Raw genomic sequence first — 12,440 nt, 5'->3', positions numbered from 1 at the left:
CTGCCCCATGTCATATAATTCGCACAGCTTTCATATGATACCAAAGAGAGGCCCAAACGCAGAAATGTTACCGCAAGCTCATGGAAACAAGAAGATAAACAGGTATAAAAAGAATTTTCAGGACATCTTTTTAAAGTGCCACGGTTTTCGGACCCTCTGGCTCATTGCGGTGGGTGAGCCAGGCTTTGCAACGAGGCTGGCCACCAGACTTGCACGGGGGATCCACTGGCCTTACTCATCGTGAGAAAGGTGGCGAAGGGGTAAGGGGCAAGGGGACGAAAGTCCCAATTTTTTTAACATCTCATCACCTTGACTCAATATCAAGACCAGTCGTCATAGTTTAGCTTTTTTCTTTTCAAGAAGGAATAAACATAAGTCGTGTAGACGTCTCAGGCTTTCGCATGCGTACGTGATTCATGAAAGCGCTTGTGCGCGTCGTCGTGTTTCCTCTTCTGGGTCTTACAGGCTGCTTCTCGCTTGCTTTTTCATTGGAAAGGATCAAAAAACTTACATACCTGCTTTGCCCTTTCCCACTTTGTGTGCTGCAGCAAACTTCTATTCTTCACGCGTTTATAGAGGCCGAACGTTCGACATCGGTCGTAACAAAGGGAGGATTTCCTTTTGAAGTCCATTATATTCGCCTTTGGAACGCTTCTGTGGCTATTGCTACCGTTATATCCATTTCCAAATAACATCTTCGTTGGAACAGTAAACGATTCTGTGCTCAACAAACATGAAGGTGTGTTTATGACCCATGATGTGAAGAAAAGATGGACGTTCTAAGGTATCTTAAACAAGTGGTCGAGAAAACCCTGGTGCGTATGTACACTGGAGCAGTATATGGACCTCAAACATATGAAAATCAATATGCACAATGCAAGCTGTATTCAACAGATATGCAGTATTTGGATTGTCATTGCGGCTGCACACCGTCGTCGCTATACCATGAACAGTCATACTTTGTTTACCTTGGAATGGTACCCAAATACATTTTATTTATTTATCTGCTGACTAGCAACTTATTCACTAGCTTCATTATGACATGTAATAAATCTCTAACTCTTATTGGACGACAAATTCCTTCCATCCAATGTATTATGTACCACAGATAGCCTATCAACGCACGGACCAAGATACCTGCAGCGACCTGAGACTTTATGTGGTGTCCGAGACGACCCGGCGACCAGACAACGGAAAGTCCAAAGATATGAATTATCGAGACAAGTCTGGCGTTGAGTAGAGCGCGTTGCGGGAGTAAGGAAAAGCCCTTGGTGATACTCGTGCAGGACTTCTCGACAGGAGCTTTTAAGTTGAAGAATTTAAATAGTACAGTTATGTAGAGGCTTTCACGCTGCCATAAAGCTTCCAGACATCAGACTTGACGTGGGAGATCATCGAGGTAGTAGGCACGAGCGAGAAGCACATGTGCCCTATCCAAGCGCTACTGAGCATATTTCTTTTCTCAAGAGGTTTTATGTTCTTAACTTTTCATGCATAAAGTCTATGAGCAAGTTAATGATCTTTTATTTATTGCTTTGGTATGCTGTGGTACGATGCAGATGCGCCTCTCAGTGTTCGGGGACTCCTTTTTTCTAGAGTCTAGGCAATCGTTACCTTTTTCTATTTCTTCTATGCTGCAGTAATATGAGTCTCTTCGATCCACGGATTGTCCTTTTTGGGAAATATCTTCATGCTGTCAGATGGTCCTGGATGAAGATGAAAAAATTTTTTCTTTTAATTCTCGCACTCTAAATTTATTATTTTTTACTTCACACTACAATCGAGTATATATCTTTGACGCCAGATTCCGTTTCTACACAGTTCAGGCTTTCAGTACGTACTCGTCACATCTCTGTACGACGATTTTGTGTTGACTTGTTGCATAAGATGGACGGATGCTCTCCCCCCTGCAGATTCAAACACCGTCTTGACATCTGGTTTTAACGTTTCCTTCACCCAAAGGAATGCATGCCTATGTACAAGGTATCTTCAATACGATAACCAAACTGATGACATTTCAAGCTCTTTGTAGAAACTCCCCGCGTTTCACATCGATGAGTATACGCCAGGTTAGACCAAAAAGTGCAAAGTCGATGACCCCCAAGTTTCCCAGGCCACATTGCCCCTTTTTGGGCATCAGGCTGGAACCATTATCTTCGTCTTTGAAAGAGTATAAAATATCGCATTTTCCACATGTCGTTTTCTTTTCACTCTCTTTCCAACTTTCGCCTTCCAAGGTAAGCTCCAGGCTCTCCGTGTAGCAAGTTAACCCTTCAACCCGTAGGTCCCAAGATCTGAGAATGCCCTCCCTGTCTTGTCCCATCTGAATGTCTTCTGATCCCCATGTCCCATGCAAGATTCTGATCGTCCTGAGATCCCCAGTCACTCTCCACCCAACTTCCTTAAGGTCGCAAGCTAACTTCCGGTCATCCCAAGACCTCCTCCACCCAATCCCTTCGGGTCCCATCTGAGGTGCGCTTCCTTGTTTTTTCCTCTGAGTCTTCGGTTGGGCGGTCGGGTCCCTCTACATTGTAATTGCCCTTTGTTGACATTGGTTCTTCCGAGGATGGTTTGTGGTCCACTGGCTGCACATTGGAGGAAGCGCCTGGCATTTCACCGCTGTCACTCTGGGGATGTAGTTGGGAGTAAGCGTGTCGTTCCCTGCAGGCTACAGTGGCTCTGTCTTGTGGGTTTTCAGCACGTAAAACTTGAATTACAAAGGAAAATGAATATAAAATGGACCTAGTCCTTTGCCTTTTGGCAGCACTAACATCTTTCCTTAGGTTTAGTTGTAGAAGTTTTAGTCTCCATGTATAGCATCTAGTATATTATAGATTCTTATCGCTAATAAAATTTTTGCCTTCTGCACACTTAGCTCTTGTCCTTGATCTATGGCCTTTAATCGTAGGAGGCACATCGCTTGTATCAAATAAGCTATTCCAGCGTATCATCATATAAAAAAATATACTGGCTTAAATTGTCAGCAGATAAAGTGTACGATATCAAGGTTGAATATCTTGGTCAGATTATTGATATCCCTTTAACTTGTGTGAACATTTCGGTACAGTAGCTTTTGAAATTGAGGATATTGGCTATACACGGTCATGAGTTTGCATGTTCCGGACGTAACTGCTTTGTTGCTTCTGAGAAACAACCAGAAGTAACTTGAAGGGATTTACACCGTGTCAACGCGAAATATAACAGCATCTACAATTGTCCATTGAATATTTCTAAGAGTGGAATTTTTGAAGCTGATGCACAGTAACAAGGCCGCTTAGAAAAGAACTTTGAAAAAGAGATTCAAAAATGCATGTGAAATTGCTGAAGAGTAGGCATTTGGAGCTAGTGACATATAAAGATTACATCACAGAGGGCCATTCTTGGCTTACATGAATGTGCACAGCAAGTCTTGTCATGCAGATCATCTCATTTTCTCTTTTCGAATCGATAACTGCATGTACAACATCGATGGCGACCAAACGCGGTAAAGCCTTTCTTTAAGCTCATGTCAAGAAAAAAAAAAGCAGGGTTCCGTCTTACGCTGCTGTTGTTTTCGCCTGAAGTGTTTGAGGTTTTCTCTACAGACGCTCTAACCATTGCAACCGTGAAACCTACGACGCGCCTTATCTAGATGCAGCGCAGGGAAAAGCAAGGCTGTTGATACCCGCATTCGACGAGTTGTATATATTTTTGTACACTGTGAAGAAAGGGTTTGGAAAAAAGTTTTTCTTGTGCAGCCCAAAGCAAGTGCACGGGGTGGGTGGGACATCTCCCTCTCTTGTGACACGCTGCTGCTGGTTCCCTCCCAACAGGATCGAAGCTTCTTTTTCCAAAACGACTTTGCTCCACCTCTTTTTTTCTTTTCCCCTCTACGGCTTTTGCTTTCGCTTCCTCCCTTCAATCGACGTAATGGCACAGTTCATACAAGCTATTCTAGACTGGCTAAGAAGCCTATTCTTTAAAGTAAAAGAACACTAGCAGTGTTTATGCAAGCAAACCAGATTGCTGACATTTGTTGCCCACACAGACGGAAATGGAGCTCACTCTGGTGGGACTCCAGAACAGCGGCAAGACGACTCTGGTGAACGTTATCGCTGTAAGTTGAAGCAGAGTTGGCAGTGCATTCGCCATGTATACTCGATCTTTCGTCGCTGCTGCTGCTGCTGCACTTTTCTTCACTCGGCAGTAAGGATCGTGGTATGCACATGGCGTCATGTTTCTCTCAACTCTCTCCCTTATTCACTTTTTATCTGTATATGCATGTGTGAAGGACATGGAAGCTTACCATATTATTTTCTTTCCTGTTTATATAGTCTGGCCAGTTCATAGAGGATTCTATTCCAACTATTGGATTCAATATGCGCAAAGTCACCAAAGGCAATGTCACCATGAAGCTCTGGGATATTGGAGGACAACCACGTTTCAGAAGCATGTGGGAGAGATATTGTCGCGGTGTAAACGCTATAGTGTACGTCCTGCATTGCTTGCGTTTTGCTATACGATTATCTGACGGAGACTATTTCTGTACAGATTTGTTGTAGATGCAGCGGATCACGATAAATTACCGGCAGCACACACGGAGCTCAAGAACTTGCTTGACAAGCCGCAGTTAGCCAACATCCCTGTTCTCGTGTTGGGCAACAAGAATGACTTACCGAACGCGTTGACCGCGGAGCAGCTGATTGATGCCTTGTGAGTACAGAACGTGATCGCTAAACTCCTTGGGGTCGAAAAGCTCACAGCAGTTGACTTTAGACACTTGAAATCGATAACAAACCGCGAAGTATCGTGCTATTCGATCTCGGCCAAGAACCAAGTAAACATCGACGTGACACTGCAGTGGCTCATCAAAAAGGGCAAAGGACAAAAGTAAACGAAAGGACGATTATTTGATACCCCCCCTCCGACATGTTGCACAGTGGTGGACCTTTCGAGATTGGAATCCTTCTCTTATCTCTGTTTCTCTCTTACTTTCATTTCTTATACCATATACAGCTTATTACGCATTGGCAATAAAAGTGACTTGTCAATATATGGATACATGTATCAGACTACTCGAGGCAAAATGCTTGTCAGTCATCTCGATGGAGGATGTCATTAGCATCGGAGAATAGGTATATACCCTGTCTCATCTGCAAAAAGCTACTTTTAGTGCAGAAGATTACCATATTGTAAATCTGGATTGATCTCAAGGTACAGATTATGAGCGACAGTGGATATTCTTCAGCGGTTGCGACGGGTAGTATTTGCTACTGTTACATTTTCATTTAACCTACCTCGGTAAAGATTTGCGAGACTTTCCGGAATAAGGGCTGATACTCACTGGATCAAAAAGCTTGTTACTGATAACCCCGGAAACGTTGCACACTCAGCAGACTTTTCTTCCGGGATTTAAAAGTCCCTTTCCTATCTCTTGTCTTTCTTCCCGTCCTCCACAATACACAATAACATCTATGACTCGATGGCGATAAAGAGAGGTTCAGCAAAATACGACAACCTCTATGGATCTCTCGATACATCGACGTCCTCTCCAGCAATATTAGCAGATGAAGCTAGATTGTTGCGTCTTGGATACAAACAGGTGGGATAAAAGAACAATAAATTGTTCGTTGACGCATTGTTGAATGGTTGATGTTAAACTCAGGAATTGCAACGGAAACTGTCGTCCTTTGCAACATTTGGTAAGCGTAGTTTGCAGATCGGCAACAAGCTCCCAGCCATTGACGTGCTGATATCATCATCATTGTTGCGAATCAAAATGTGCAGGTTTATCATTTGCTAACATTGGTATCCTTGCCAATACATCTGCAACGTTCCAAACAGGTACGGTGCACGTGTGAGTGTCTGCAGAACCAATGAAATTAATAAAGTGATCTTTACAGTTTTGCAACGCGGAGGACCCATGATTATGCTCGTGACCTGGAACGGTGTAGCGGTATTTATGGCATGCATCGCGCTTGCACTCGGTGAGATTTGCTCCATGGTGTGTTGCTATATTATCTGATCGTTCCCCCAAAAAAATTGTGGCTGATAATGTACAAGTACGCGACAAGCGGAGGATTGTACTACTGGGCATATCAGCTGCTGCAATCACATCCACGGTTCAGCAATAGAGCACCATTCCTGTAAGAATTCAAGTGAAGAGAGAATAGACAACCGAAAAGCGTGGGAAATGTAACAATTCCTCCTTGTCGTTTCAGGGCATTCATGGTGGGCTGGATATACTCCCTGGGATGTGTAATAGCATTTGGAGCCAACAATGTCATCGTAGGCAAGTATATAAAAATACTTGTTTTGGAAAGCGTGCATATACTTATCAAACAATTAGCGCTTTCTGTGGGATCGTTGATAGAGCTGGCGTTTGGATATCAAGTCGGACAGATAGACATCATGTGGATCGCCGTGGCAGTGACCGTGATACATGGAATTTTGAATACATTCAACTTGCGAAGCTTGGCTATCCTGAATGTATCAAACGTTGCCTGGGCATTCGGAGGTTTGATCTATGTGATTTTGGTGCTATCCATTGGCACCGAACATCGGCAAAGTCTCGAATGGATATTGACAGACTACGAAAACCGAACCGGGTTTAGCAGCCCTATTTACGTTGTGCTACTAGGCATGGTGGGTGCTGCGTATTCGCAGTTTGGTAAGTATATATTTGGGAGAACGTATACTGAAATCCACGTTTCATTAACGGCTCGATACAGGTTTCGAAGCAGGCGTGACAGTTAGTGAAGAAACCAAAGAAGCTGATGTTTCGGCTCCACTGTAAGTATGAATTATTGCTGCAAGGTTGTAAGCGTAAATTAACAGCAGTGAAAACGATCACAGTGCCATGATCATGAGTTTGGTAGCAAGTTGGTTTGTTGGTCTCGTGTTTTTGATTGTCTTGCTATTTTCCATACAAGATATCGATGCGATCCTGGATTCCAAGCTTGATTTTCCTGTATCGCAGCTGATTTGGGCAAGTTATTATGACTTCTTTATCATCGGCGCAGGTCACGAATCATTATTGACTCTAGATATCTTGGGCAATTCCAGGATGCTGTAGGTGTCTATGGGACGTTTGGGTTTTTGGTACTGGTAACAATGAGCCAGTTTTGCACTGGTGCTGCAACCTTGACAACGGTTTCTCGCATGGTGTATGCACTAGCAAGAGACCGCGCAGTTCCCAAGAACGAATGGCTCAGGAAGATAAATGCATACCAGCTTCCGGGGAACGCAGTATGCTGCGTCGTCGTTATCACTTGCATTTGTGTCATTGGGCCATTCCCGCTTTCGGAAGATGTTTTTGAGATCATTGTCAGTGCCACGACTATTACCATCCACTTTGCATTCGGTAACCTATTATCCTTGCAGTCGCTCGGGTATTACGTTGATGAAAATATTTGAACTGAATGATGATTTTGTGTAGCCTTGGTGCTAGGTTGCCGCTTAGCAGCACGAGGATATTCGGATAAGGGCCGCTTTTCTCTAGGATGCATGTCAGTGCCAGTAACGGCGATCGCATTTTGCTGGGCGATCGTGGCCGTATGTGTATTCACCTTGCCGACGTCATATCCAATTCAAGGTAAAAAGTTGGCGCATGATTTGTAGCCCATATTTTTTTCTCTAATGTTGTCTACTTTGCAGTATCCACAATGAACTTTAGCGGTGTTGCCTTTCTGGGTGTGCTTATGACGACATGGACCTGCTGGCGTCTGTGGGGTATATACCAGTACAGGGGACCACAAGCTCAAAATGACGAAGAATGACAAAGCCAAATTGCGTATGTATGAGTTAATTGCCTTCTTTGTCCTCTGGGAAATTTTTGCAAACAAGATAATGTCATCTATACGCAGAAAAGAAACGAATTGTATACATATTACAATGGGAATGGGCAAGATTGGGGAGAGGAACAGCAATTGTGGCGCTAGATATGCAAGAGTAATTGATTATTTACAAGAGCTTTTCTTTTTCCACGGCAAGGATAAGCTCGTGCTACGAGGCCGAATGACTTCCACCCTTTTCAATGTCGAGAAGCTGATTGTCTTTTTGCGCTTTCGTTTGGCATTGTGTATGATTTCTTGTTCTCGTTGTTGTTGTTGTTGTACAGCCAAGACTTTCAGCTGCTCGACTGAATTGAGCGTGTCACCGTCAAGTGATACAGCAGAGTCTACAACGTTGACAACACCACCTTCTTGTTCTTCCTGAGCAACAAGGGTTTTCGGAGTAGATGCTGAGCTGCTTTCGCTAACTACCGTCTCTTGTTCCACATGCGCATCGGAGACCAGTGAAGACCGAGATGATGACGAAGGCTCAGAAGGAGGGGGTGGGTGTTTGAGGGTATCGAGGTAGAATCGAGTCTTTTGCCACCATTGCGGTGGACACGTCGTGCCAGTGCGCTCGTCAAGGGTGCTTGGTCGAGCATCAATCTCAGTGTCGGATAAGCCTTGCACGCGCGAGTGACGCAGGTGTCTGGATAGAGAATTGATGAGCCGGCGACGGCGGGACTGGGGTTCATCGTTGCTGGTGCTGCTGCCTTCACTGAACGTTGTGCCGCGAAGTCGTCGGTGCTGCTGACGGACGGCGTTGGCAACAATTGGGTTATCGGCTGGCAGTGGTGCCGAGTATCCTCGCGGTCGTCGCCGAAGCTGTGTTACTTTGTTGGAAGTAGGTCGAGCTGTTTCGCAAAGGCTGACTGCACGTCGTGGAGGCGGTGCTCCAACGATGGACTGCTGGACGTCAACAGGCTTCGTAGCGATGAGTGTGCAAATGGTGCAGACGATGGACCACAGCCACCACAGCTGTGCGTGTAAAAAAGCGGCGGTAACAAATGGAAAACCCGGGTTCTCGTCCTTGGACGGTTGACGAGCAGGCATGTTTATCGCAGACGCACAGAGCACATGTAGCAGTAGTGGCGCAAAGACGGTAAAAAATAAGATATTTATAACCTTTTTTCATATTTCGGAGAAAACCCGCATTCCGACTTTTTATTAGGTGGCACAAGCAATCGTCCCCTCAGTCTTGGTGCCAAGAACCAAGGCTAAGACAACACTTGCTGTCACACAAACGCAACGCGATCATCTACTTACAATTTGAGATAATTCACCCACACCATTTTGGCTTTTTTCTCGAACGTTCAATAGCTTTTGTGGAACGAGTGAAGAAAACCTCTTGCTTGTACCTTGTGCCAGACTCTGCTTGCAAGGGTCGATTCGCACACAAAAGTACGTCGTCATTTTCTCTCGATATGGTACTCTATGTTATCGATATGGCAACGTTTATCCAGTATGTCGAAAAAAGACTTTGCTGTGGCGGTGGCGGCAAAACGTACTTGATTTGGCAACCATTTTTCCATTTCCACACTAGAAATGTTTCTGAGCAGAAAGGTACATTGCTGCCAAAGCTGTAACTTTTATTTCTTACTCAAACGTGCAAATCCGAGATTGTACGAGACTGTTGCTTGATAGAGAAAATACAATCCCATGTTTCCGTTTGTCTTCCACGAGCTTAGAAAGATATTTCCTAAATCGCCTCCTACATATTGCTCATGTTTGTTGTTCGCGCATTTACGTTTCTTCCATTGTTGATTTGTCTTCCGCGCTGTATGTTCCTCCCATAAGGTTACATTGTATGCACAAGTGTATTTACAACCATGCGTCTACCTATCTATTCGCAGAAATACCCACAGATCATTCATGACATACAAAAAGCTTGCGCTCATCAAGGTACCGATCAGCGTTTGTAGTAAACCCTTGCATGACTTTTGACGTCCAGCGATTTCAAATGTTACTGGTTACTTTTATCATAAAAAAAGAGTATATTTTCTAAGCAGTGAAATGTTTTCTACATGGTGATCTCGCCTTCGACAGCTCGCGGCTCCAATCCAAGCTCTTCCAAACATTTGTAATATCTCTCTTGGCTCTTTCTCTTGAGATATTTCAGCACTCTCGCGCGCTTGTGGACCATTTCTCTCAGCTGTTTGTAGTTGTGTTTATCTTTGCGGTGTTGCTGCATATGCGAGTGAAGATTTAGGATGCGAACGGTCAAAATAGCAGCTGTAATGGTGTGGTGATCAGCAAAAAGTCCATCATCTCACGATGTCCATTCCTCACCTTCTACTTCTGGACTGCCAGTATCTCCTTCTTTCCGTTTGAACCAGTCAATGGCTTTCTGGATATTGTAGAGCTGCACAGCCTTGGCGTTTGCGTTCTGGAGACCAATGATCTTTTTGATAGTTTCGACCTTCTTCTCCTCGTTCTTCAATGCTTCATCGAAACCTTCCACTGCCGATAAGTTGCGCTTTTCTACAGTGTCACGGGGAACCTGCTCGTAGAGATATTGGCGGTCGGCGTCGGTGAGAAAGTGTTGTGTGTCGGTTTGGTTGGCAAAAGCGCTGGCAGGTGTGTGAAGGGTGTTGAAGAATGGCGTTGGCTTGGAAAGAATAGGTGACGGCCGAGACTTTTCGAACTCTGCCTTTCTAGCTGCTCTCTTTAGCAGATTCTCTTTCTTAATTTGTCCTGGGTGTTTCTTTGCTGTCACTGCGGAGACATGAAAGTCGTGCTTCAATATACTGCATGGTGCCGCTTTCGCTAAAGTTTGCATGTCAGTTTCGAGTCAACTATTACGTATATATACTTGTTTGTTGCGCAACGCTGGTGTACCTCTTGTTGTTAACCGACTAGACACTCGTGACAGCATTGTGTTGGTTGAGCGGAAACGAGAGCGACCAACGGTCGTCAGGCAGTATTTTGCTGTGACAGCTCAGCCACCATTGCCAGGGACGCAGCAGCACAGACCTCTCCTCCACGCTTCCCAAAACCCCACTGCGCCTTTTGCGGCGTGGACATGACTTTCTCTGGAGATATTCGCTCCACAAATCAAAGACCTCAAAATGATAGTACTAGCTATCTTAAATATTTGTAATTACAATTTTCACCTTCGCCGGATGCCTCTATTGATAGACTTCGGCCGTTGATTCTCCTTGTTCAACTTGGCCGTTCGAAGCATTATTAGTTTGGCTAGTCGAACAAAGGCTTCCAGAAATTCTGGTTTCTGTTGGATTAAGACTTTAAGCCTGGCGGCATCCGCCATAAGTCGGCGTATATGCTCAGGGAGCTGGTGGTAGTGCCATCGATCAATCGGCCTTGTAAAAATCGATAAATACGTCAAAAGTATCATAACACAACGTCGCATGATCGACAGGGTCTTAGTAATGTTTCCATCATGCTGATTGAGTACTTTCCAAGTCATCCAGCCATTGGAGCGGTGCAAACTCGGTAGATATTTACATTCTAAAAGGATGGAGATGTAGAGGAACCTGTAGAAGCTCCACCCTTCGACCCCGGGGACCTTGTAAAGTCGTTGCTTTTGATTTGAATTCCTGACGCTATCACTTTACAGTAACATGGAATAGAATCCTCGGCGATCAGTTGTCAAAAAATATTGTCCGGAAGAGCAATGTCAAGACCGGAAAACTCTTTCAAGCGTTTGACAAACGAGCTGAGACAGTTGGAGCAGTAGCCGCAATGGGCCTTCACACCATCTTATACGTTACTGAACGTGATACTTTGAAAGAAATTGTTCAGTTTTCTAGAGATGCATATATGCGATGCTGGAGTACAAGAGTTGGAAACGAAGCTGAAAGCAAGATCTACGGAACCCTACCAGGGGTATACACACATATTTCCGGAATAGATTCCATTCAAGTTTCCATTATCTTCTTCCTCATTTTAATTGTTACTGTATCATTATCAAAATCATTAAGAGAATTAGGGCCGTTCCATAAGCTGCTGCTCCTTTTTTGGAGGATATGTCAAGCTTCCACCCGCTAGTTTCTGTCTTATTTCCGTGTCATCCTGAATTAGAAGACATCCAGTTTCCCGAATGGGAATGAGTTGCATAGTGCAATCGGTGGTAAGTGGTGTGCATACTCATACCCACATCTCAAATACGCGCACGCCTGCGTTGTTCGTGCATGCCAATCAGCGCCTGTTGAGCGGGACATGTATTATTCCAGCCAATCACATCACAATGTTACGTTTTCAAGACTTTGCTACATATAGCCACTACAATTTTCTACGCGTTTTGCTAAAGAAAAAGCTTGCCAGTATCCATAAAATTCATTGTAGATTTGCATAGAATCGAAAAAGTTGCTCAATTCCATAGTTTTTCAAAATACCACTAAATACCACAAATTACAAAAAATCCAAAAGCGCAAGGGAGCGGAGCGGGATTTTTTTTGCCCCTCGTGCTCCATTGGGCATCGGCAGGGGACTTAAAAGTGTACCCGTAGTGAGCACCTACCATTGTCTGATCCTTCGGTGGAGTCCGATACCAGCTCGACGTCGAAGCCGAGGAAGGGAGGTAGGCATTGGTGGGTGGGGACTGGCGGTGCCGCCTCCTCGCGGTGGTCCCTGGATATATCGTTGGCAACAACGTGAACTAAACGGCAC

General features: G+C 44.5%; 5 protein-coding genes across 5 annotated transcripts; 2 read left to right on the top strand and 3 right to left on the bottom strand.

Moving 5' to 3' along the window:
• Positions 1-2,426: 2,426 nt before the first annotated feature.
• VTP01DRAFT_1898 (uncharacterized protein) lies at positions 2,427-3,597 on the bottom strand (the record flags this gene model as incomplete). The annotated part of the gene is made up of 2 exons (XM_069380298.1): positions 2,427-2,627; positions 3,541-3,597. 2 exons carry the CDS (start codon positions 3,595-3,597, stop codon positions 2,427-2,429), a joined length of 258 nt encoding a protein of 85 aa, XP_069238322.1.
• A 312-nt stretch (positions 3,598-3,909) lies between these two features.
• VTP01DRAFT_1897 (uncharacterized protein) lies at positions 3,910-4,873 on the top strand (the record flags this gene model as incomplete). The annotated part of the gene is made up of 5 exons (XM_069380297.1): positions 3,910-3,963; positions 4,028-4,096; positions 4,314-4,468; positions 4,531-4,692; positions 4,756-4,873. 5 exons carry the CDS (start codon positions 3,910-3,912, stop codon positions 4,871-4,873), a joined length of 558 nt encoding a protein of 185 aa, XP_069238321.1.
• Positions 4,874-5,461: 588 nt separating this feature from the next.
• VTP01DRAFT_1896 (uncharacterized protein) lies at positions 5,462-7,757 on the top strand (the record flags this gene model as incomplete). Its single annotated transcript, XM_069380296.1, has 12 exons — positions 5,462-5,581; positions 5,645-5,681; positions 5,767-5,823; positions 5,883-5,983; positions 6,043-6,125; positions 6,201-6,271; positions 6,329-6,649; positions 6,711-6,771; positions 6,835-6,967; positions 7,045-7,342; positions 7,418-7,573; positions 7,636-7,757. 12 exons carry the CDS (start codon positions 5,462-5,464, stop codon positions 7,755-7,757), a joined length of 1,560 nt encoding a protein of 519 aa, XP_069238320.1.
• Positions 7,758-7,937: 180 nt separating this feature from the next.
• Positions 7,938-8,864, bottom strand: VTP01DRAFT_1895 (uncharacterized protein; the record flags this gene model as incomplete). The annotated part of the gene is made up of 1 exon (XM_069380295.1): positions 7,938-8,864. One exon carries the CDS (start codon positions 8,862-8,864, stop codon positions 7,938-7,940), a length of 927 nt encoding a protein of 308 aa, XP_069238319.1.
• A 967-nt stretch (positions 8,865-9,831) lies between these two features.
• Positions 9,832-10,686, bottom strand: VTP01DRAFT_1894 (mitochondrial 37S ribosomal protein uS15m; the record flags this gene model as incomplete). Its single annotated transcript, XM_069380294.1, has 3 exons — positions 9,832-10,043; positions 10,101-10,577; positions 10,650-10,686. 3 exons carry the CDS (start codon positions 10,684-10,686, stop codon positions 9,832-9,834), a joined length of 726 nt encoding a protein of 241 aa, XP_069238318.1.
• Between the last annotated feature and the right edge of the window lie 1,754 nt (positions 10,687-12,440).

The sequence above is a fragment of the Rhizomucor pusillus genome (genome assembly GCF_041956525.1).
Source record: "Rhizomucor pusillus strain CBS 183.67 unplaced genomic scaffold VTP01scaffold_11, whole genome shotgun sequence".
Classification (NCBI taxonomy): Eukaryota; Fungi; Mucoromycota; class Mucoromycetes; order Mucorales; family Lichtheimiaceae; genus Rhizomucor; species Rhizomucor pusillus.
This window is presented reverse-complemented; position numbering and strand designations above follow the sequence as displayed.